The sequence below is a fragment of the Micrasema longulum genome, unplaced genomic scaffold (assembly GCF_059751315.1).
Source record: "Micrasema longulum isolate JH-2025_06_02 unplaced genomic scaffold, ASM5975131v1 h1tg001800l, whole genome shotgun sequence".
Taxonomy (NCBI): Eukaryota; Metazoa; Arthropoda; class Insecta; order Trichoptera; family Brachycentridae; genus Micrasema; species Micrasema longulum.
This window is the reverse complement of record NW_028278974.1, coordinates 35934-62627: the sequence shown is the minus strand read 5'-3', so window position 1 is coordinate 62627 and position 26694 is coordinate 35934. Positions and strand designations below refer to the sequence as shown.

General features: G+C 31.8%; 1 protein-coding gene across 4 annotated transcripts; it reads right to left on the bottom strand.

Annotated features, from left to right (window-relative positions):
• On the bottom strand, positions 1-26128 carry LOC148273948 (embryonic polarity protein dorsal-like). 4 transcript variants are annotated; one of them, XM_088237888.1, is made up of 12 exons: positions 25756-26128; positions 25512-25602; positions 17870-17941; positions 16146-16368; positions 13044-13196; positions 12421-12599; positions 10505-10737; positions 8090-8251; positions 6389-6467; positions 4725-4811; positions 1259-1339; positions 1-548 (listed from the first exon to the last, which is right to left on the bottom strand). In XM_088237888.1, exons 2-12 carry the CDS (start codon positions 25534-25536, stop codon positions 106-108), a joined length of 1737 nt encoding a protein of 578 aa, XP_088094014.1. In that variant the 5' UTR covers positions 25537-25602; positions 25756-26128; the 3' UTR covers positions 1-105. The 4 variants fall into 4 exon arrangements, with proteins under 4 accessions (XP_088094014.1, XP_088094015.1, XP_088094012.1 ...); XM_088237889.1 differs by lacking the exon at positions 25512-25602 and having other exon boundaries at positions 25756-26107; XM_088237886.1 differs by lacking the exons at positions 1-548; positions 1259-1339 and having other exon boundaries at positions 3824-6467.
• Positions 26129-26694: the final 566 nt, after the last annotated feature.

The following is a 26694-nucleotide window of genomic DNA, read 5'->3' as shown; positions in this document are numbered from 1 at the left end:
ACATTCTATTAAATTTTTTACTTAAAAATATTATTTACACAGTAAAAATACATATGCATATTTTATAGATACATACATTTTTGTTCTATAGATAAACATATTAAGTTAGTTTTGGCGACCATAATGATCAACATGCACATTTCCCCCTGTGAGTTCGTTGATAGCATTTGTTGTGAGTCGTGTAAAGCTGTCCGTCATATTCTCCTGGTCTATGTTCATCCGGCTATCCTGGCTGGGCTGGTAAGTCCCGTCCAGCAGGCAAGACAAGCCCGACAGCTCCGCGGAGTTGAGTTGCGTGAGCTGCTGGCTGTCCATGTCCAGCAGGCTGCTGAGGGAGGGGTGGTCGGGGGGCAGCTGGAGGGGGGGCGCCGCCTGCAGGGGGGCTGCCAGCCGGGGAGGGGGCAGCCAGCCCGACGCCCCGGGCACAGCATAGTCTAGGGGGGGGGAGGGAGTGGGATGATGCTGCGGAGATGGGCTCCCCTGTATGGTGCGGTAAGTTTCACCAAATTTTACTACACCGTGGTTTGAATACGGCGACGGTGTTTGATCTGAAAATAAATACCTTTGATGCGTTTGGGTGCTGAGTACGCATTTACGAACAGTATATTATTTCTAATCATCAATACTCCACTGGTAACATAGGCACTATGCCTGAACATTGTTATATCTGTTACGGTAATAAAATATTTTACTGAAAGTGCTAATGGACATCGTTTGAACAATTTCATAGAAAAATAAATTGACATTACTCTCTCCACTTATAACAGAGCGGCAGTCAACTTGTCAAACCAAAGATGTTTATTTGTATTGTAAAATATTTTCAACAAAGATATAATTTTATTGAAAATAGAATAATCAGATAACTCTTACATTTAAGGATTATTGGCCTGCTATAGATCGAGTACAAATAGATTTGGAGAGGGAAAAAAGAAATAAGACGGGGGGCGCTAATTTTAAGGGGTGGATAATTGGCTGGTAGGAAGAAATAAGCAAGAAATAGGCAATAAGCCCGCCAATGTACAAATAACATTATGTACAAAAAGTTAAATAAATACGGATAAGAAACACTGTTTTAATCTAACTGTAAATCAAACCAACATAATGTGAGCGTGAGACAATGGAGCCACTCGTGGTGTAATAGCTAAGTTGTTTGCTTATTTGTTATGCTTTTACAAAGGAACAATTACTATATTTCAAAGCCGGACAGCATATTTAATTCAATAATTTTAAACAAAGTCAAATATTTAAATTGTTATACCTCTTGGTTCCATTTTTATAGTTCGCTCCGGCGACATTCCATATACATTATATACTGACGCCTGCGCCAATGGATCTGTACCTGGAAAATATACAGTAATTACTGTGAAGTTCAATGGACAATACTTGGAAAACAATGTTGATTATTTTAGCCATATTTTTTTACCCATAAAAATGGTAAAAAAATAATATAAAAAGTTTCATCAAATTCAGTGAGTATTCAGTAATAATATAATAAAAATATTTACACAAAATAAAACTGATTAGCAATAATTCTTCAGTGACAGACTAAGAAAGGTCGGACTCAAAGATAAGAACCGGGTTGTGGTCCCATGGCTAGTGTATTGGACTCACGGATCAGAAGTCCGCGGTTCGAACCACAGTCTACCACAACTTGATTTCCATTTTATAATAGTAAGTTGTTTAAAACTTGTTGAAAATAGCCCCCAAAATTGAAATACTTGGGTAAATCATTGAGATTTGCACTCGTTGCTAAAATACCTTGTGTTTCGTTGCCAGTTGAAATATTGTACATGCATGAGTTTTGGTTTTCTGTAGTACCTGCATTATCCAATTTTCTTTTGTAAAAAAAGACGCATCATATTGTACATTAAGCCATATCTTCATCATAATCTTTAGTTAGTCTGCCACTTAATTGCCTTTAAACAAAATATTATGTAGCTAAGTATTAGTGTCACAAACTTTTGCTGTACAAATTTCAAATTAGGTGAATTACATTCAATAATTAATTAATTAATAATTAATACATTCAATTCATAATATATGTATGCGACATCAATACACTACAATAAATATAAAGCATTAGCAAAGAAGAATGGAATAATATACTTAACACATACAATTTAAGCATAAATTTGTATGTATGTACATGAAAGTTTACCAAAGAACAAAAAATATGGTGAAAAATATTAAACAAAAAAAGAAAAACAAACTTGTGCACGTAAGTTTACTTAGATATTTAATCATTTTGATACAAAGTCAAACTCCTGGGTTTGGTTTTACCTTTGTTTTGACCATCAAATGTTTTCTTTCACCTAATTAGACATCTTTAGAATGGTAAATTGTTTACATTCTATTGTTTTATTTTTGCAAAAGCAGTAAACAAATGTAAAACCAAACCAAGTTTGATTGATTTTAAATTAAAACAATGAGGAAGTTAAATGCTACAGGAAATTGGATACAAAAAATGTTTTTTTACATGAGGTAAAAATTAGAGCATTTAATTGTGCGGTGAAGTTTCACTAAAATGTGTGAAAAATAATAATAAAAAATATTTGAATAAAAGTAAACTACTTTAAATGACGTCACAAGTTCATCTAAATCAACTAATGATAGTGTTGGGATAGATTTCCAGTTTCCGGGAAGCCAACCCATTAATCAGAACAACTCACAAAACAGAACTATAGACATCACGAGAGGAGTAATAAAAATAATAAAAACTTGTAAAAATCAAAGTGAAGATAACATGATAAATAAAAATTAAAAAAAAAATTTTTTTGGCTTAGGTTGATAGACTATTAACAAATATTGTTTTTTTCTTTTAATCACTGAACTTCCTCATTAAGTATAGTTTTATTAAGACATAAATAATACAAAAACGTTTCTAATTTACTTGCTTATCAAGTATTATATGCATGCATTTTTACTAATAGGGACTTGAATTTGTTCTCACCGTTTCCAGATAGGTGGTGTTATCTTAGCCTTTTAACATCAAGCAATACTACAGCCAACTTCATCGTGAAGTTCACCATTAGGCTTAAAATGACAGAAAATGTTATTCTGCCAAAGTGCAAACAAGATATTTTTTCATAGCATTAAACATGTCAAATTTCATGCAAAAAAATAATATTTGCGCGGAATTTTATCGCATTGATTTTTTCAAAAAAATCTGCAGCTGAAGCACATAGAATTCATGTGGAGACTTATGGTGACCTTGCTCTGTCGGAACATCACCGAACATCATTATCAACATCATCATCATCTCTGCATAATGATCAGCTGGATGTAGTGTATTGTGAGCTTCTCAAACCCAACGAAACCATCACGGGAGATCGCTTTCGACTACAATTGATGTGTTTGAGCTGAGCATTGAAGAAAAAATGGCCACAATACCATGAGAGACATGGCAAAATAATTTTGCAGCATGATAACGCTCGGCCACATGTTGCAAGTATTTTTTTAAACAAAGCATTAATTTTTACAAAAAAGCAGCAATAACTTATTCAAGTCCCCATTATATACTTGAATCAATCATAACACCTGACTCTACTTAATAAAAAAAAATATATTTGTGACAGCTGTTCTGCCTGTAAAGTGTTTGATTGACACAATGCAAAACATTTATGAGATCATAAAAACACATTCATTATATATCAAAAAGCAAACTTCATAAAATTACTGGAAAACAAAAAAAAAAAAACAACATGCTTTGGCAACATCCATGTCAAAAAATAACTCATTATTTCATACCTCAATTGGAATGGCATCGTAAATAAGATTTAGACTTTCTCTGAAAATTTTAATAGGTAGCGAAGAAAAAATTCAATTCCAGATTCATGTATTTATTTCACACGAGCTATTTATCTAATTGTACCTATACAGTAGAATAATAATTTCACTTTATTCAAACGACATCCTTACACACAGAATGATAAACTTTCAAATTTACACAAACAATATTTTAAATATATTAATAATATAAAAGTAACATGACTAGTTTCTATTTGACTAGAGTAATAGGTACATTATAAAAACAAATTATTCACGTATAAAAACATACAAATGATTGCCAGCACCTAAATTCATAATTTAAAAACGTTTGAAATAAGTACTTGGAAAATACATGTCGTAATGTACATATTATACATACATAATACCATATTATAAAAAGTTATTGCGCAATTCACACAAAGTGGGAGTCAGACTTATTTTTGTTGAAACTTAATAAGGTTCATATAAATAACTTGCTAATGAGTATGATATGTTCTATAATTTATAAGTAAATGGGAAAATGCAAACAAATAATTTATATAAATACAAACATAATGTCACCTTTCATTCAATAATTTTGTGAAATATAACCAGCACCTGTGTGATAGTGAAAAACAAATGTCTCCCTAATTTCATTATACATGATACTTAGATTAATTTAATTGTACAGTGAATATAAAATTTTCATAAGATTTATAAAAAAAGATACAATTGATTTTACATTTTCTTTTTGTAAACTTCAAAGGCGCATGCAAATACATATTATATTAATGTTCCAATAATTGATCAACATTCAAAGATGTTATTCAGTAACACCGGATAGTCACAGAATGGAAACATACGATGCACGGAGTGTGCGGACAAGAGAAATGCAGCTAAAGTAAAATTATAGTCTTGTGCCATCACCCAAGCTCCCCCAAAAATAAATATGAATGATGTTTGTTGGAAGAACTTACTAGCAATATCTTGCATCGGGGCCTGTAAATGTCTAAGGAGATGGGCATTTGGATCTCCACCAATTTTCTGTCTTTTTCGTTTCAATTCTATAACACATATAAGTAGTTTAAGTAAAACAAAATAATAAAAAAATGCTTAGTCATTAGAAAATAGTTAAAAATTATGTTAAGAACAATACATTGTAATAATATATTTTGGTTAAAAAAGAACATTAGAAAATTAATTTAAATAATACATTACAATATTGTACATGTTATATAGTATATCAACACACCAAAACAATTGGACTAATTTTTAGATTCTTGATTGGATGGAGCCATGAGGGGAAATTTTCCTCCTTCCACTGGAGAGTAATAACAACTCAATTCATCAAACTCTGACACTGTGGCATGAGGAGCTAAGGCCATATACAGGGCATAATGCTCAGCATCTGTTAGATCTAAGTTATCTTGAATTTTCCTAAGCGCAGACGCATCTATGGCTAACACATTTTCAGCTACGAGAATAGTTTCGCTGTCAGTTGGGGGGAATGCTGCCCGGTTATTGGTATTTAGGGATGCTGATGAATCATTATTGTCAGCGTGCAGTGAAATATGAGTGATACTGTCAGTATAACGAAGAGAGGTCCCTAATGACAAATTTCCCGAAGAACCCTTGAGGGATGTGTGAGAAACATCCTGCTTAAACTTGGAAGGCCGCTGGCCAGAAATACTACTGGCGCTCCTGCCTACTGGTTTTCCAGCCTTTCTATCTGCTGACTGGTGAGTGGGAGATTTGTCTTTAGTTTTTCTGTTAAAAATACGCGACAGGAAGGATCGCTTCTTGGGTGGGATAGAAGGTAAGTTTTCTGGCAAACAATCGGCAGATCTGGCAACAGTGATCTGTTGAGGACGGCCGAGCAGCTGTTGTGACTGTGAGGGAGAATGAGACAGAGGAATGGGTTGTCCAGGTTTGAGAATTTGTTCCACGGAGCTCACAGACAATGTTTGAGCTCGCGGGCGAAGTGCTTCCATAGAAGGAGTTTTGCGAATGCGCTTTGGTGGCAAAGGGGGAAGTTTCTCATCAGTATCTCTCTTCAGAGGTGCCAAATCAATGATGGGACCTTTATGAGTCACAACATCTTCGTAAGATATATCAGGTTCAGTAATGGGTACAGGATTTTTAAATGCTAGTTGAAGACTGCTGTATGTTTTTCGATCGTCGAAATCATCTACATCCATACTCATATCTTGGGAATTATAGTTTCCTAGAGCAGCAATATTATTTAACCTCGTTTGATTCTCAGAATATATTTCATCGAGTTCGGCCACTTGATCCAATAGTTCATTAAAATTTTTATCGTGATGTTCCGATGAACTGGAATTGTTAGAATCTATTCCATTTTCTTGCGAATGCATCTGATCTTCGATTTTATTGACTTCATCACAAGGAGTAGTTAGATCAACTGTTACATTGTGATTGGAATTGTTATCAGTTTCCATTGAAGAAGCTGTGGCAGGGTGGTTACTGTTATTATTTCTGTCTGTAGAGACACTAGTAACCGTACCTTCAGAATCAAACGAGTTTTGTGGAATTGGTTTCCGTTTGTTCATATCGGAAGCCAAAATTTGACTGAGAAGATTGAAATCTGTTTTGCGACGTCGTGACAGTAGCCCTGTCCTACCTGAATCCAATGGGAGCAACTCAAAAGGCAGCGCCTCGCTGACAGCTCCATCCGATGGTCTTCTAAGTTGAATGTACACCTGGATAAAGAATGCTCGCGTTAGCATAATATTGATATTTATTTAGTTACGAGTATATTCAAAGAACGAGTAATTTTAAAAGTTCAGATTTTTTTTACTATGTTGAATGTATTTTTTTCTATTATGTAAAAAAAAATATTTATGAGCTTTGAAAAAGAAATATTACTGCTCAGATTATTCAGCACAACTTAGAAAATCAGGAACTGCAAACGTTTGTGTGTTAGTAGTATTCAATAAAATGACTTATCGAGAATCAAGTATATAACTGCACATTGTATTTTATTTTATTAAAATTAGTCGCTTTTCTCTCTTTTAAACCTTTATAGAGATGAATTCATTTAGTTTTGATATTTTGCTGTCTTTGTGTACAATTTTATGTCAAGCCGACCTCAGGTGTTACAAGGCCTTAGGGCTGCAGACCTTAGGCTTGGGAAGCTTTAGATATAATTAATTAATTCATCATCACTGCCAATTACAATGTACATTTATGATTAGATATTTACAAAAACATGTTTTAAAAAAAAAAATGCACAATAGATTAAGGTACAACACATAGTCCATTAAAACAATAGTAAACAGAGACGAATGAGTCACTAATACACATTATGATACATAGTTAGAGAGGAAGAGTCTAAAACTGGTAACCCAGCATGGAAATATCCACCTCTCTTGGTAGGCTGTTCAACAGACCAATTATTCTCTCCACAGGCATCATCAAATGGTAAATTTGTCCCACATTTAGGAAGAACAAATGGTCTGTGTTGCTTAGCTCTTAAATAGTTGCTCAGTATATATAATTTTATGTGCTTTAAAATGCTGAGATTATAAATTAACCCGTTCAGAAGTTTAAAGGCAATGCTCCTTTTTATAATATACTGAATACGAACCCCCCACAAAATGCTTTGGACAAAAATGATGATTGATAGAAAAGGATGGAAGGAGATTTACAAATTAATTTGTTTGCAACTTTTGTGAGTAAAATTACAGAACAAAATACTATACATGGTGCATCTTTTACTTTACACTCTACAATTTTTCTTCATTAGATCGTTTTTTTTTTAAAATAAATAAAATGGTGTAGAAGCATTTTTATAATGGAGACTCAAAAAAAAATTTTTTTTGACTTTATTATATAAATAAAAGACGAGTTATACTTTAATCCACAAATTTGGAATATCCAGTGACCGGTTTCATCGCTTTCGCGACATCTTCGAGACTGGTATCTTTATTAAAGAGTTCAATGTATTTATACAAAACAGAGGTAAGGATAGATAATTCAAAGTTATATGAAAGTAAATTAAATAAAGTTATTTTTATCTTAAGGATCATTATCAATTTTTTATTTTCTTCGGGTTAACTAATGAGTTGATATAATGCTATTTTAATGAGTTTAAGTATTTTATTTTATTTTTAGTGTCTCATCCTTCGTGAGTGTGGTTTTGTAAGTAATGATTTCTGAAAAACAAAGGGTAAAAAGCGATGAAACCGGTCACTGGATATTCCAAATTTGTGGATTAAAGTATCACTCGTCTTTTATTTATATAATAAATTACAATGAACTTCCATCAAGAATTTACACTTACAAACTTAAATGTTTTAATTTATGACTGTTTCAAAATTACCTTCACTGGTTGTTCTACATCTAATGTTTTGTATCGTGGTGCTCGGAATGCGATGGCAACTTGCTTGTGGACATTAGCATGCTGAAAGTCCCCCCATCCTTCCCACACAACTTGACCATCAGATTCTTCATAAAATCTTATACTTATATCTTCTTTGGCAACCTGAAATCAATTAAACAGAATTTATTATGAATATACTATGGAAATAAATGGAAATATCATGTAAAACAAACATAATTTCATCGGTTGTGCTACATTTACTATGTTTAATTTAAATGAACTGCCTGAACTTGGATCAAAATGCTATGATCTCAGCTTGGGTAACCATTTTTTCTTTCTAGGGCAATGAGGTATTGACTGCCACCGCAAGTGCATGAATTGTGTATACCCACACCACTGATAAGTTATTTGAGTGATAGCCATTGTAATTTTGGATCCTCGAGTGAGATTTTAAGTTGAAAAAGAACCATTGGGTCACTGTCTGTTCAAGATCAAGTGTTTTGTTTAACCCAGAATCCCATAGAACCTGCTCGCGAGAAGAAACTGTAACATCAAGGTGGAGAACCTTAGTATAAGGTGAGTGCTTGTATTAATTTGGTATTGTGCTCAAAGCAGAAATATTAATAATGCGATTTGCAACCAACATTTTTAAATCTGCAAACCAATGATCTATCAATCATGCGCCTACCTTTCATTCGGAAAATGACGTGATCATGCATAAAAAGTTATGGGTTATGGGTCATAATAATTTAAAAGCATTAAATATTGACTGAACATAAACATGAACAGAAATGGAGGTGTACGTAGCTATGCAGGATTGGAGTACAACAGTTGAATAAATAACAAGGCGACCTCAATAGCTAATATTTTATCCACCTAGACAGAAAATGGTGTGAAATCTACAGCAGATTTTATCAACTTTTCTTCAAATTTATTCTCTCAGAATAAGTTTTAAATTTGTGTAATAATATGTAACAATATTGTTTATTTCCTGTCCCCACCCAATAAACGTGTATTTAAAATCCTATGTAAATATCTAGTTGTAAATGGTGTAAAGCTGTAAATATGTTTTATTATTATATGTATATATTATATTAAATACTAACATACTAACTTGTACATATTATATTACTAACACATGTGTATATATGTAAAAAAAAAAAAAAAACTACTCGACACTGGCCAGAACACCCAAGTTGAGATGTGAAAAGGCCATGAAAAAACGAAGAAGAAGAAGAAGAATATTGTTTATTGTCATTTTGTATTTCAAAACGATTTATTGCTTTGAAGTGACTTGTAAGTTAGTTGAAATTTCATCCTGATGAGTGATGATATAAAATAAGCACTAGAAACATGAAAGTGCACTTTGCACACTAGTGACTTAATCAGTTTTTAGTCATGATACCGAACTACATAAAACAATGGGTTGCAAACTATCCCTAGCTAAGGCATTTTTCTCCAGATTCATTATCAAACTCTTATCTGCACCGATGGCGCATCGAGTACTGCATATGATCATCTGTCTATCTGAGAAAGCTAAGGTGGTCATCCAGGGTTTTGGATCCATTTCATACATAGAACTGTATTCTTTGTCCGCCTGGACACGGACAAAGTTCCTAACATTCCGAGATGGCCTTCGTGGTTTCACGGGATATAAACAGCACGACAAATTCACGGCATTTTGATCACTCTCGTTTCCATCAACCAACTCTTTTGTACTTCAAAGGATTACAATAATGAGGAAGTTCAGTGCTGCGGGAAATTAGATATAAACAGTGTTTTTTTAGGCATGGTAAAAATTTAAGCATTTATGGAGAAGTTTATCAAAAATATACAAAAAAATTAACAAAAACGGTTTTGATAACTGCTTCGCAACGTCACAGGTTTACCTGACCACATGTGAGCCATAGCCAGTAAATTATAGCATTGCTATGTTGTTGTGGCAACCATAGGGGATCATGATTGCAACCGGCAACAGATTTCCGGTTTCCGGGGTAGCCATGTTTTTTGCCAATTTAGCGGATATAAATTTTAATTGTAAGGGGTTCAACTTTTAAATGTCAGAAATCAAAATAAACTGTTTGTCAATCTTACAAACTAATCTGGTCATGTCAAACGAGGTCATAGAATACGATATACGAGATACATAAAATAAAATATTTTTGGCTTAGTTTGACAAAAAAAAAAAAAAAAATTAAATATAGCTGAACTTCTTAATTGATATGTTTATTTATTTTTATTGATGTTTATTTATTTCTGCACCACAACAGGCCAGGAAGCCCAATTACAGTGGTGAATTACATCACAGAACACCCAGGCTTGAGAAAAATCACATTTTAATTCGTGTGTGAGTCAAGCGTCTTGACCACTACACCACGGAGGCCGCCAAATGTATGTAATATAAATAGTTTTAACCTTTTCACAAAGTAAAATAATTTCCCTGCCGCCAGCTACAGGTGCAGAGCAGTGACTCATCTTGCATATCACCAGATCACTCATAGCTTTTTTGTCAAATATAGTGTCAGACGCCACGGGCACCAGGGGAAGAGTGAAGCGACCCGCATCCTTTCCCTCCAGGAAGACTTGGAAACAAAGTCGGACTGCATTCAGATCTATACTAGTTGGCTGCGCGCGGTGGGAAAATCCAGCTGAAAAAATTACAATTTTATTTATTACTAATAAATAATATCATACATCAAAAACACAATCTAATGCGTCAGATGTTTTTTTTGCACCACAACAGGCCAGAAAGCCCAATTACAGTGGTGTATTACAGCACAGTACACCCACGGTAGAGAAAAATGACATGACATTTTGGTGTTCTCATTGAGAATCGAACCCAAAACCTTCCGTGCATGAGTCAAGTGTCTTAGCCATTAGAACCACGGAGAACATTTTTAATTTTTTTTTTTTTATATGGGAGTTGCTTTATTATTTACCTTGCTTATAATATACAAGGTTTATATTTCAAAAAGTGGATTTTTCTGCTATTAAATATCTTAAAATTTATCTAAACTATTGGGATCAGGAGGGATATATTAATGTGGGCTAATCAGGAACTTCTCAGCATGAACATTTTATTTACATGTTACCGGAAATGTACAAAATAAGACATTGTAAATAATTCCTAGGAAATATATATGTATCATCTCTAAAATCCTCAGGAAAAACACATTTCTTAGGAAATTTACATATTTCCTAACTGGCACCAGGAAACGTTTTTAATTAAGGTTAACGGCGATCGTCAGTGGAGACCTAGGGGCTTATTTGTAAATACCCAATGCCTTATCCATTCGGGATGTTCCGGAATCCACCCATAATGGCTTCGTAAATAACAGACATGTTAAGTGGAGATACCTGGGCTGGTATTCCGAATGCAATTATAGCTCGGTATAGCTCATTTTTACGTACTAAATACGCATTATAGTGCGCTGTAAATGTGTTCAGAATACCAGCCCTGAGGTAATAAGATATCCACCCCAGTAATAAAAACCAAATTCTTTTATACGACATTTTTGCCGTAGCCGAGATAATACTACAATGAAATCGAGAATGTTTTTGTTGAGGACATTAGCAAGCGCCATTCGGTAATGATTTTGTGGCATAAGGAAAGAAAAAAAAGATTATCTTGTAATAAACATGTGGGTATCTTTGTTTCTTGATTTTATATGTATATTTCCTACTACTACTACTGTCTAATTAGACATTGTTTTAATATGAAAATTCTTAGGATCTTTATATATTTTGTAGGAATAGTGTGTAATTAAATATTCTAAAAAAATCATTTTCTTAATATAACACATTTCCGGTAACATCTACACACAAATAAAGCAAAGAAGAAACGTAAATTCCATGTACATGTTTTTATTTTCTTGTATTTGTTCAATTTCTTCCTTGATTATGATAAAAAAAGCATATCCTTGATGATCATTTTTAAAGTGATTATAAAGACAAAATTATGATTTTTAACCATAAAAAAACAAATTCAGATTATAATGAGAATAATTATGGAGTAATTGGAATAAAAATACAACTAAAGGCAATATTTTTTACTGTTTATGGAGCCATAAGAATTAGAATGGTTGATTCGTGGGTTAATTAAAAGGCACAGTATATACGTATTTCTGCGGTAGTATTAGAGTTGTTCTCCACTCTGGGACTTAATATTTTTTATTACTTTAACTACTTAGTTGGAAATGGCTCATTTTTTTTACCAGAATGAGGCCATTTTATGCAAATAGATATGAAAATAAACAACAATGCTTGGAATAAGCGATCGACTTAAGAGCAATATAAATTTGCAAAGTAGTAAATAAAATAAAAGGACTTACTTTTATAAGGATCCACTCGAATTTCTTCCCGAACTCTGAGAGCTTCTTCTATATCTTTTTTTTTTACACATTGGATTCCTAAATTGCTAAATGAAACACACATACTGTCAGAATTTATTTCTACTGTGCAGACACCTTTTTTACAGCCGTCCTTCCCGACCAAGTTGTGGGGGTGTGGTCTGCGGAAGGAAAAGTAAAGTAATTAGATTTCTTTGCAAAATAAAGATTAAGATTGCATTTTGGATAGTAAGGATAAAGAGACAATTTTACAGAAGGGAATATATAGAAGTCAAGGCATCTACAGTGCTTATGACCTGTCATTGGCTGGTTCAAGTGGTCACATTACACACTGTGTAACATTCACCATTCTGCCTATATTTAAACATCGATATTCCTTCAATTCTTCCATCTGAAGATCTTTGTGAAGTTAAAGAGCTGAAACTTTTATTGATGTGGATGAGATTCCTAGAGATGCCTAGACTTCTATATTCCCTCCTCTAAAATGTTCTCCATCTCTGCTGTAATATGTTAATATTAACAGCTCCTCAGGGGGTTGAATCCAGTTCTTGTCTACAAAAATTTGGACAAACTCAAAACATTGTTGGTAAGGATAAAGGACAAACCTGTAAGGTGGGTCTTTTGTGACGCAAGAGACTACCACGACAGCACGACCTCTGTAGCCTACTATTTCTATGGTTGGATATGTTTTGTTTTCTGGTGTACTATGTACTCCGGGTATGGATCCTGCAGATCTTCCTTCGCATTCATATCGAAACCTGAAAAAAGAATTGTTGAAAACATAAGAATAATAATTTATTATAGATAATATACGTAATCATTAAAACACAGTCAATTCATTATACAGTTATTATTGATTAAAACATACTACCTAAAACTCCTTAGGCATTAAAAATTAAAATATATATTTTATTGAAAACATTATCAAACTATTCTTATTCTTATAGATAAGCTCCTGACATCACTGCAAACTGTGTATTAAATTGTTCGGCATATTATTTTTTAAATATATATATCATCGTTGCGCCTGCAATCTTTCTTTTTTAAAAGTATTTTTAATTTCTCATTAAGATTACACAACTTTGTTTCAGCAAAATAAATGGAAATATTTGTTCATAATAAAATTATGTATTTTCCTTTTCTCATCAATAAAAAAATACGTGAAAAAAAAGCATCAAAAATTGTTGAAATTATCAACAAAACTTTTTTTTCAAAGTCACTTAACGGATATTGCTGGCGCAATGGCAACATATTAGGGACTTGATAGCGACTACTTTCTCCCATCTTTCTGGCAGCGTACGAATACCACCTCAAAAGCACCACTAGTATTTTGAGGTTATTCATGAATTAAGCAATTTTTTGGCATCTGCATAAGAATGTAAGTGCTGCTCAGTCAGGCCGAAGTCAGGAGATCGATAAAAACGAGTGGTAATCAGAAGGAGCAATGTCCGATAAATACGACGGTTGGGGTAAGACTTTCCATTTGAGCGTTTCCAAATATGTTTTGACTGGCCGAGCAACATGTGGCCGAGCATTGTCATGCTGCAAAATTACTTTGTAGTGTCTCTCCTCATATTGTGGCCATTTTCCTTTAATACTCAGCTCAAATGTATTAATTGCTCGGTGCAGAGCAGAGCAGAAATGGTGATGATGTTTGGTAATGATCCGACCAGATGTAAAAAGGCTAGGATAAGATCATTTATTGCTCTACTGGGAAACAGCGAGAACTTGTTCCAAGTCCCTAATATTTTTTGGGTAGATCCACTGTAGCGACCCTACGTCTTCGAAGAGCGGGGCAACTGAGTGGAGGGCAAAATCTAATCTAGCACAACAAAGTAATTTTGCAACATGACAATGCTCGGCCACATGTTGCTAGGCCAGTCAAAACATAAGATCCAAATCCAAGTCCTTAAAATATTGAGCTATTAGAAAGGATGCGAGCGCTCTCACATCCTCAGGTATTATAACCAATGTTACCCTGAAGATGAAGCTTTATTTGTGATATGAAGCATCACATTCACTGAAGTACTCTCTTATGATAGAGAAAATCCAAAAGAAGTTTCTGAGATATCTCTACATGAGAGAGTGCGGGTATCCTTGGCTCTACCCGACCGAGTTTCTCCAGGGTATGCTTGGCTACAACAGTTTAGAGACTAGAAGGAATGTGTATTTGACTACACATTTTTATTGATTGTTGCGCGGTATGATCGATAATTCTGAAATTATGATGAGCATTGGTTTGTATGTTCCTGATAATTACCTAAGACAGCGTCAGCATAGATTGTTTCATATTCCAATATTCAGGACCAACCTGCCTATGGTTATGCCTGTTGGAAGGTCTAACGCTATGCTGAACAACATCGCTCTGGATATTGATCTGTTCCATGTATCCGAAGGGGTTTTCCGGAGCAGGATTCTTCTACTACTTTGACATGAGTCTCTTTCGTGTATTTATTTTTTTTTTCTTTTTTATAATATGTACATATTGAATATATTTTTGTAATGTATATGTTATTTTTAAAATAAATGAATTGAATTGAATTCACCTAAAATGCATATACGTTTTTCATCATTCGCACTGTGTAACCTACACCCAGGAGTTTCATTCTAGGGTGTTTATTCAATCTGTAGTGCCCTGTGAAAGCTCTCGTGATAACCCTCACTTGGTTTCGGTTTAGTTTAATTAGGTTGAAAGTCAACCTGATCAAATAACTTAAGGGGTATTTCCATTAAAATTTTTGAACGGACTATTGCCAAGGGAGGTGCCAATTTTTTTTCAAACTTCATACTAGTGAAAGAGTGTTTATTTTTTACATTTTTAAACATATATTTAATTCCTATTAAAAAATATATTTTGATTATTATTTAAAACGTGTATTAAGAAAAATAAAAGGTAGGGAGGCACAGAAAACTATGTTTTTAGGGAGGCGTAGTAGCATGCGGGCTGGAAACTGCTGCCTTAGGTTGTTAGAAATGAGATATAATAAGTTTTACAGATGGGACAAAATTTATAATCCTTATTTCCAGCGATTGGTAGTTCGCGGTTAGAGCTGTAATAATAGGACCAATACTTTAAATGCATCTCAAAACTATTTTTTTTTTAACTGGCCGGACACATAACTTCTACAAATCTTAATCAATTAACTTGAAATTCTTAACACTACCTTTAAAATTATATTATCTATAGAAATACGTACAGATTTTAATGTACATTATGTACTGTGCACTAAATACAACAGATCTGCATAATTATTTGGAGTTCTGCACATGCGAGCCAAGACAGAATTGTAAGCGTAGTTTGTGGTATTGTATCCCCACTGAAACATGTGTTGGAGTCTGGTGGTAGGAACCACTACAAGGCGAGTTTCATGAACGATTACCAGGGACAGTAATTTTGAGCAATTTATTAGAGTGAGCTCAGCAATTGTCAGTCTGGTGGAGAGCAATGGTTACCTTAACTTAGACATTAAAGTTTGGTAGTAAATTTTAAGCACAGGTTTTCCTATCTTTAAATTGTATGTAGCACAATAACTTTCGCTGAACTCTTTTCAAGCTGAGAGAGTTGCAGAGTATTTCAGATATGATCACATCAGAGCACAATACAAGGATCACATTGAAACAATGTTGCTAAAATTTGTTGAATTACGGATAATGAATTATTTTCAAAAATAGTATTTATAATATTGTATAATAGCGTTTAAATTAACCTAAGTGCCTTGGATGCGGGTTGCTCTATGATCTTGACGTAGGCGTTCCGCCTCCGGTGAAGGGACCCCGAGGCGGCGGGCGGCTGGTGAGCGAGAGACAGAGGGGGCTCTTGATTCAAGTGTTGCGAGGGCCCCGTTAGGGGTCCACCACCACTGAACATTTCTGGTTCACACCGCTGTACCGTCGCTTCGTAATTTGGATCCGTTGTTTGGATAACCGCAACTAAAATTCATACAACTTTTATTAAAAACAATTGTATTAATCTTTTTTTATGATATTCAGAAATAAAATCATGTTTTGTAATTCTATAAATAGGCACAAAAATATATCTTCTTCTTCAGCCTGTAGCCATTGACTCCTGAACGCAGGCCTTCTGCATCCTTCTCCATGCCAAACAGTCTTGGGCTATTTGCATCTACGCTGCCATGAATGCTTTACAATATAGTCTCTCCAGCAAAACTGGGGTTTTCGTTGCTTTTGGTACCAAGGATACAAATCGTACATGATTGTTCTTTTTAGTTCTTTTTTCTACAACTTGCAGCGTCGCATGTCACATGTTGTCACTGAGTGAAAATTGGGTCTTGCAATAAAACTGTTCCACGAATATTATCAAATATCTTCAAAAAATGTAAAAGATGACCATGGTTTCAGGTGATAAACGGAAATCACTAAATATTTCTGGGAAAAGAAATGTAACTTGATGAATATAACCAATGAGTATTTCCTTATAATTAAGAAGAAAATACCCGAAGACCCTACAGTAAGTAAGTAATACTTACGGAACAATAGTTTGATGTGTTATTTATTTTATTTATTCTTTTACAATTTTTGTATTTATTTTGTTATGTGAAGTTTGGTTATGTTAGGATAGGTTGTGTTAGGTTATGTTAGGATAGGTTGGGTCAGGTTAGGTTAGGTTAGGATAGATTGGATTAAGCTAAGCGATAAAATATTATTTTTTATAAAACTAACTTATGTTCTATGCAATAGAGCCAAAGGGCTTCTCTAGTGAATTGTTACTCAGAGGTTTCACATATATTCACATATCAGCGGCAAAAGAAAAGAGCATCTACTGTCATGTCAATAAATTGGTAGAATTACCATCGAATTCGGTAAATCGGTAGATTCAAAGATTATACATGGCAGAGCTCCCAAAATCGGTAGATCTACCGAAAAATCGTGACATGTGATATGCCGCATCTCAAGTGGTAGAAAAACGACTTTGTTTTTTACGGGTAACTCTTCAGTTAACAAATTATCATTTACAACTATGTGTAAAGTAAGGTTGTCATATATAGTATATAATTGATATAACTACTTATGTAATAGTTTTGATGTTAATAAAATAAAATAAAAATATGTTGAAAAACATTTAAAACCCTAATAATGCATTTCCAACAAATCTCGCAATGTCAAAATCAACAATGTGATAAAAAATAATGTCAAATGCTAAATAATTTAGTTTTTCCATAAATCATTCTTATTAATAGATTTTTTAATTACTTCACTATATGAAGCTAGTTTAATAACAATATAAATAGATTGCATCTGCATGTATTTTAACTTATGCTGTGTATTTAAATTGTTATTGCATAGTAAGGAAATCACTGTACACATTTTTAAACTGAATTTTGATATTGCAGAAAAAAACCTGATTTAGAATATAAAAGGATTTGGTATTCATATTTATGAATAAATTATAAATAAAAAAATATGTACTTACGGACATCACTAATATTGATATCGGATTGCTGACCGTTCTCCTCATTATCTACTTCACTCGATAGATCTCCGTCTGAAAAGGGGGAAAAAAAATAGTCCATGTTTCTTTCATATAATACAACTTTGTTAGGAAAATTTAGTACAAAAACCCACAGCAATAGACAAAGTATGAGACAAATATAATTACAACAGAAATGAGTCAATCAACGTATTATTTTTACGTAAACAAAGACTAAACACATTTTCAGAGTAAAATTCAAACCATCCAATACATACCATTCTAGAAACATTTTTGAAGCTTAGATATATTTTATTACGCACACTCCATTCCAGTAACAAGCCAATAACAAAAAATATACAAAATGTATTTAAAGTTTTAATGGGTATTCTCATTATTGCTTCTTTACCTATTAAAAATAATGTGCATAATTATATTAATTATCGACAAAACAAACTTATCAAGTAGAAATATCTTAAAACTAGTGCAATAACTATTGTAGTATCTACGGTATAAATGAAAATGACATTTTAGAAAAATTACAATGTTTACCCCTTTTTTACAAGAATGCTTTAATAAAGGTAATGTTAATCTGTTCTTTTAACTTTTATTTATTTATTTAAAACTTCAAGTACAAAGAATAAGGTACTTTGGACTTATGGCTTAAAGCAATATTTTCCAGCCAACCAAAAAACAGATTGGTCAAAATTTTGGACTAAAAACAACATACCAAAAGATAGGTACATACATAAAGTATTAAATAAACCTAATTAATTTTTAAAAAACCGCTGTTCTTTAATTGCGAGATAAGGCTTGCACATATTAACTTTAATAAAATAAAAAAAGTGCATTATGGAGAGAGAAAGATTTATCAGCCAGAGAAAATAAAAACATTAATATTGTAATGGAAAACAGTAATTTACAAATAAATAAAATCATATTCAATTAACAACACGATTACAATAAACGTTGAGATGATCAGAGAACCTAGGATAACTTTTGATAACAAACTTAAATTTAACTATCACATTGATTACGTCTCCAAGAGAGCATTAAAAATCCATGGATTTATTTTGCAAATAATTAAGTCATTCAAATCCCCAAAAATTCGTAACTTGCTTGAATTTAATTACATAATATAGTCTCCTAATTATAATATTCATATAGTGCGGATGGAATCGGTTCAATGTTAATTTTTAAAATTGTTAATATCTAGAAATGGATTAAATACTCTAATAATGAACTATTATGATCATCTACAATACTTTCACATTTTCAGTTTAACGTTCAGAAGGGTTTTGGCTGGTTTAATATTCTTGCATAAAATAATATCTAACTATAAAGATGCCCATGCTATCCTCGCTCAGATCAACTTTAATGTATCTCACCGTAACTTGCGTACCAATGCTGTCATTGCTGTGGAAAATTTTAGAACCAGCGTCGGAATCTTTTCCCCTCTGTCAAGGATCCACAGAACAGTTAACGAAATTTCACTAAAAAGTACTGTCAAAGTATTCCTACAGCAAAGGCATGCATTCAAGAAGCAAGTGGTGTTATCACTCCTGACTTGAGATAACACACTTTCCATGTCTGCCTAGATCATGCCATAACTATACCCATTTTACATTTAAATAGATTCTAAAATTAATTTCAATATATTAGGGACTGTTGATTTGTAGTTGAGTTGTATCATTGTGAACTAATTATTTGATTTTGTTGTAATGTAATGTATTTATTTTAAATAGTTGTACAAATAAAATTTGAACAGTTAGATATACCTTAACTAATAAACATTATATGTATACAAAAATAAAACATTGTTACAAAATCCAGACGCTTTTCGATGACACTCTATTTACCTGTATGAATGTTTGTTTTTAACAAAGATCATCGCTGCCCCACTAAATAATGCGATAGACCCAGCATCCCTCATCTCTTTTGGCAACTCATTGAATATCTTAAGTCCTTTATGATACAGATTGTTTTGGGTTACCTGGATTCTTGTTTTGGGGAGTCTGAAACCTTCACCTCCCCTTATAGGATAGCGATGAATTTTGTTATTACGCTGAACATCATAAAACATGTATTCGGGCAATAATTGATTTTTAATTTGAATATGAACACTTCAGAATTTGAAATTAGTCTTTGCTTTACCAAAAAGTTCAGTACTGTCAACATATGTCAAATTTTTGTATACCTGCTACATCTCAATATTGTCCTCATTCCCCGATTCTGAGATTTCTGCATGACATTATATTGATTTTCAGAGCTCAGAAAGAGAACACTAGAACAATAATTTTAATGTGGCAAAACAACTGCCTTAAAAATTATATTACTTTTACACAGAGATTTTTTTATTCTATTTGAAAATCCTACATTTTTAGAAGTGTTGTTGTTGATATACTCAAAATGTGAAGCAAACTTCAGCTTATTATCTATTATTACCCCTAAATATTTTATTTCTTTCACTTCATTTATGTTTTCCCCGTGAATGTTTAGTTTATTGTATTATTGAACTTTTTTATTGCTTACTTTCATGAATTTACTTTTTGAAACATTTAATTTTAATTTATTTATTTCCAGCAAATAAAATATTGATTTAAATCTATTCACATCTCTTGCAAGCATCATAAACATTGTTTTCAGCCACATAGAGTAGAGTGTCATCAGCAAAAAGTTTAAGAGAATAATATTTTAAGCATTTAACAATATCATTTATTTAAATAATTAAATGTATTGGCCCCAAAACTGATCCCTGTGGATCTCCTAGATTAGTAGTTTTTTTTAAAGATGGTGCATTTCCAAATTTTGTTTTTTGTGTTCTATCATTTAAATAATCAGTAAACCATTTTAGCTCATTTTCAATTCCTATACTTTTTAATTTACACAGTAGTCTACTTCTTTCGATTGTCTCGAATGCTCTTTTGAAATCTAAGAAAACGGCTACTATACACTCTTTCTTATGAATACAATATTTCCATTGATATACAATACAATTTACTGCAGTTTTACACGGGTATCTGTTTCCAAATCCAGATTGTCCACTCACTAATATTTAATTTTTTCAAGGTGTTTAATGAGCTGTTCTTTCACTATATATTCAAGAATTTGTTCATATTTAAGCAAGATGTTTACAGGTCTAAAATCTTCAACTTGCTTTGCATTGTCGACTTTCGGTATCGGTGTTATTACAGAGTCTTTCCATTTTTTCAGAAAGACACCCCTAATTGTTAACAGTCAATGAAATTAATTTTATATGTACATATACTCGTATGTGTGTATGTATGTCACTTGTAAGAACATAGACAATTCAGATATTTATTTAAAATTCAAGCAAATGTAATAGATAATTTTACCAATATTAATTCACAGGATCCGATTATGAGGGCACAAAAAAATGTCTTAAAACTAGTGATGTATGAAATGTTTTATTTCTGTAAAATCAATGTTTTTTTTTTTAATAAGAGAAATACTCAAGTTCTTATTATTTACTCAAATATTTAAATTTTCAGACCATTTCCTAAAACTTGTAAATAACTTGTGCTGGAAATCGAGTTGTGGTAAAGTGGGATTTGAACCTGGGACCTTTGGTCCATGAGTCCACAATACTACCACGGGACCACAACCCGGTTCATGTAATTATATTATTTTAGAGATAAATCAAAATCGATAATAATTATTAAAAATTACCCATTATTTCATTTGTAAGTCCCACACAGCACACAGCTCAGTGTAATAAAAAATGTCTAGTCATTTCTAGGTGGGGACTGTCTATTTTTAAATACAAACCAGACAAATTCGTATTCACTCTAATTCTATAGATGTGGGTAATAAGAACAAATATGTAACATATATCGGTAATCCCTTTTATATCCAAATAATTACAGATATTTATTGATTTCAGGGTGCATATTTAAATTGAAAATATATTAATTTGACTTGTTACAATATACAAATAAATTTTGTATCTCTTACACTATTAAAAAAAAAACAATACATAAGTACAATAGTCCATTCAAATCTTTGATAACCTTAGCTTATGTGTGCGTAGCAAAAAGTTTTCATATAAATCATTCAAATGTGCGTGCTTACACAAATAAAAAAATGTATATTTACTTGGTTCATCCACAGGCATTGAATTGAATGTACTGTACAAGAGATAAAATAATTGATTAAAAAATATTATAAATAACTAACCAAATAATTAACTAATAATATAAGTCATGTTAAAATAAATTATAATTATGTTTATTGTTTAGAGTTTACTTTGCACTGGTTGGTAATTTATATGATTGGTAAAATATTTTAATACAGAAATAGACCTGTAATTTAGCCATTTTTAGACCTTATGTTCAGTATTTTGCATTGTATCATATTTACAATTAGCACTTATTTATCCGAAAAACAAGCGGTTTAGTCACAGAGTTATGCAGAAAAATTTCACATACAAATAGGAAAAGACAAGATTTTTTGAAGTATTTGAACAAATTAGTAATGTTTTTCAAGGTTTCTTTAGATGACCTTTTTTTTTTTAATATTACATATTTTTCTACTGGTCTGACGAATATAGAAACAATTTTTCCCATAAGAAAAAACTAGAATTTCATTAATCTGTTTCCAACTCCTAAAAATAGTACAACAATGTATGTACACAATATGTTATTGTAACCTTTATATTAAAATGTGAAGATTATTGAATATTATGAATATTGAATATGGGTTGATGAATATAGAGGTTCCACTATATTATGTATAAGTATGTACACAATATGTTATTGTAACCTTTATATTAAAATGTGACGATTATTGAATATTGTGAATATTGAATATGGGTTGATGAATATAGAGGTTCCACTATATTATGTATAAGTATGTACAAAATATGTTATTGTAACATTTATATTAAAATGTGAAGATTATTGAATATTGAATATGGGTTGACGAATATAGAGGTTCTACTATATTATGTATAATTATGTAAATAATATGTTATTGCAACCTTTATATTAAAACGTGAAGATTATTGAACATTATGAATATTGAATGTGGGTTAACGAATATAGAAGTTCCACTGTATTTTTATGTGACTGTTATTGTAACCTTTATATTAAAATGTGAAGATTATTGAATATGATGAATATTGAATATGGGTCGAAGAATATAAAGGTTCTACTTTAATATGTATAAGTATGTCCACAATATGTTATTGTAATATTTTCCATTCAAAAAATATTTACAGCTAACTGGCCTCAAAATTTAAATAATTGGATAAACCATATCACAAATATTTATTTAATTTAATAAAAATAAAAATGAGAATGGCTTAATTGAATATAAAACGATTTATTAGGAATTATATATAAATCGGCTGGTGGTCCAGTGGTAAGCGCTTTTGCCTACCGTGCAAGAGGTCTTGGGTTCGATTTCCGACAAAATTTATGTTAAATATATATTTTTAAATATGTGTTTAAACTGAAAATATTTAATAATTATATTATAAATAATCAGTGGTTTTTTAAAATTAAATAAGCCTGAGTGAAGAGAAAAAATGCTTATATAGTAACGGCCAATTGCATCATAAAAAGTCCAGTAAATTTTTTTTTATAGTTAAATAATTGTTGCATTTTAGTCAAAACGGGCAAATTAGTTCTTTTAATATACTTTTTAACCTAATCCATTTTGTTCATTTTGGCGAAAACGCAACAATTATTTAAATTAAAACTTTTTTTAAAGATAACTTTTTTGAGTTTAACCGGCCCTTAGGCAGACAATATGTCAAATAATAATATAATTTTTATTTATTTATTATTTATTTCTTGTTATTATTTATTATTGTGTGTACTTAAAACATGTAAGTATACATGTGTACTAATTATTAGTCAAATTATATTAAAAAATACAATTATTAGTCAAATTATTACAATAGCAAGCTTACAGCTTACTTACTTACCAAAGGCAATATTTAATAACAATGTTTAGTGATGTCAATCTCTATTATTGTACATTGAATATACAAACATCGGTCGAGGTTGGGGGAAGATATAACAATTTCATTTATTTTTATATGTTTATGCCTATTTGGCAGACTATACTATACAACACACTTAAAATATAATAAAATAATTACAGTAAGAATGCAAACACAAATTACAGTTGCAATTTTAGAGGGAAAGGAATGATAAAACGAAATTACTGGACCGAGGAAAAGTCATGTCAAAAATTATATAATTTATAAAGTTGTTTCATCTTGTGAGAACTTTGATATAAGTTGAATAAAAATATTTCTGAAAAAAATCATTAATAAATTTATAAGAACTATTCTGTGATTATTAAATAAGTTTTACATTTTTTTTGTCACAAGCTATTCAACGCCGAAAACGTGAAAAAAACACATTTTCATAAAACATAAAACGGCTTTGAAGTGGTTGGTTATATTTGAATATCAATAAATGTATAAAACACCTCAAATGTTTACCTACTGTGGTATTTAAAATACGTAGATATAAAAAAATATATATTTGCGAGTTAAAAATTAGAAATTGCAGAACCACAGAAACACGCCAAATAAAAATATATATCGCTATAAAAATAAAAATAAAAATATAATAATAATACAATTAATAAACAAAAAGGAAAAGTAAGGTAAATATCCGAAAATATTTCCACAACTTACCTACCACAAACAACAAAATTAAGTTAATATTTTTGTCGCGTTTTTATATAGTTTGGTTGGCAAAACAAATAAAAATATAATTTAATCAATTATTTCTGTTGCTATAAGGAAATGGGATAAAAATCTCTTAATTCGTACGGTACTTAGGTATATTAAATCTCCATAAACAATATATTTAATTTATGAGAAGATCTTAGAAATTTCATTTTTTAGCAATGGAAAACACCCTTAAAACAATTATCACTGAATTAAAAATAAACTTTACAGCATTACTATAATATTTACTATGATAAGCATGTTGTATAATTTGCATAAATTTCACAACATGAAATAAATAAATAGTTTAATCCAGTTATGTAAATACATACCTACGTAGTTAATTTAAGGTCACAAAAAAGGAAATGGATTCATGAAAGCCGAACAATAAAAATAATTTTAATAAAACTAAATAAAAACACTTAATACCTTAGAAACATTCGGAAAACAAATATATTAAATATGTAGTTCTGAATAAGCACAAATCTTACTTTTTAATAACGTACGGGTGTATAACTCGAGAATAGTATTTTCGGGGGTATATCAACACGTACCAGTAAAAAATAGGTATTGCAAATTTGAAAATACAAAAATTAGGTAAATTCTACACCGTAGCGCGTCGTTCTTAGAACTACCGCAAAAAATATGTATGAAAGATTTTAAGCGAACATGCATTCTAACTAGATTCCGATAGGACTCCGATTATAGGTAATGTTCATTATATTATGTGGTAACTACAAGTAATTATGGTTGTGCCAGCTGATGTTAGACTATCAGTGATTAATGTACATATTTTACATGCAAACATAAAACTTTAAAACATATATTTGAAACAGTAAGTACAAACATGCACAGTGATACAAGTTATATCTACAAGCGCCACAACTTGTAAACTATCAAGTGTCATGCAATGTTTTGAACTTCTTGTTTACACACCTATACTACCGTTTTCCATTGCCATCTACTGGATTTTTATAAGAACAGTAAGTTGCGAGCCGATCCGAAGTTCCGTTTATAGCCGAGAGCCCTTCAAAAGTTTAAAAGTATGTATAATGTATTTTCGTACATTCGGAAAGAATGTAGATTAATTTACACATTTAAGCACAACACTATAACATTTTATTTAAACTTCCTTGAAGTTAAGGACAGCACACGAAATGGATGTAATCCAAACACATACCTCTATCAACATGATCCTATAACACAGTCGTAATTCGTAATTCACTCGTTCGAAGAAACAAGTTATCAAGGTCTCGTCTCAATCACAGCGCGCACGCTAGGCGGCCAGTTGTCGGAATTTGAACACAGTTGTTTAGTTAAGAATAAACTTTAACTTAAAGATATGTTTACTTTTTAAACTACAGAAAAATATAACAGTTAGAAAATCTCCGAAATAATCTGCACGTCTCAAACCGGTGGAACGAAGGAGCGATGTGTACTCAATTATTTTAGGAACAGTGACCACAACTTTCGAGCGATATGATACTTGTACGTAAGTTCACAAGATACGATTGGCTAAACAAGTCACATGGGATACGATGACGTATCAGACGCTACTGCGCATGCGGGAAGAGCATGGCTCACTCGCTCATTCGCTTTTACCTTTTACGTGTGGGTAGTGTTGATAATAATTATTTATCTACACTACCCAGCTACTAACTACTAACTACTAGCTGAACCTGGATACAGAGGTTACTGGATATTAATTCCAATATTAATAACTTTTACATTTCTATATATTTTTTTAATAATTGCATTTTGATTTCATTTCCCGAATTTCCCGTCCCGCCTGAAATAATTTTACTGGAGATAGGTATATCGAATATCGATATCGAAGCCTTAAAAACTAATTAGGCACCTAATCTACCCGCAATCCATGCATTTTCTACATCAAGGAAATGAAATGTTTTAACAGTCAAGGCTATTTTTTTAAGTACAAAAGACATGACAAGTAAATTAAAATCCATTAAAGTCTTATTTTTGTTGACAAGGTTAACTGAAAATAGGTCTATTAAAAACAGTTTCACAGTATTTTTAAATACTGATCTTTTAATATTCGTATGTTGTCTTTGATTTTACTTCGGTTGGGGTTATTTTTCGTTTGAATCGTCTTGACTAA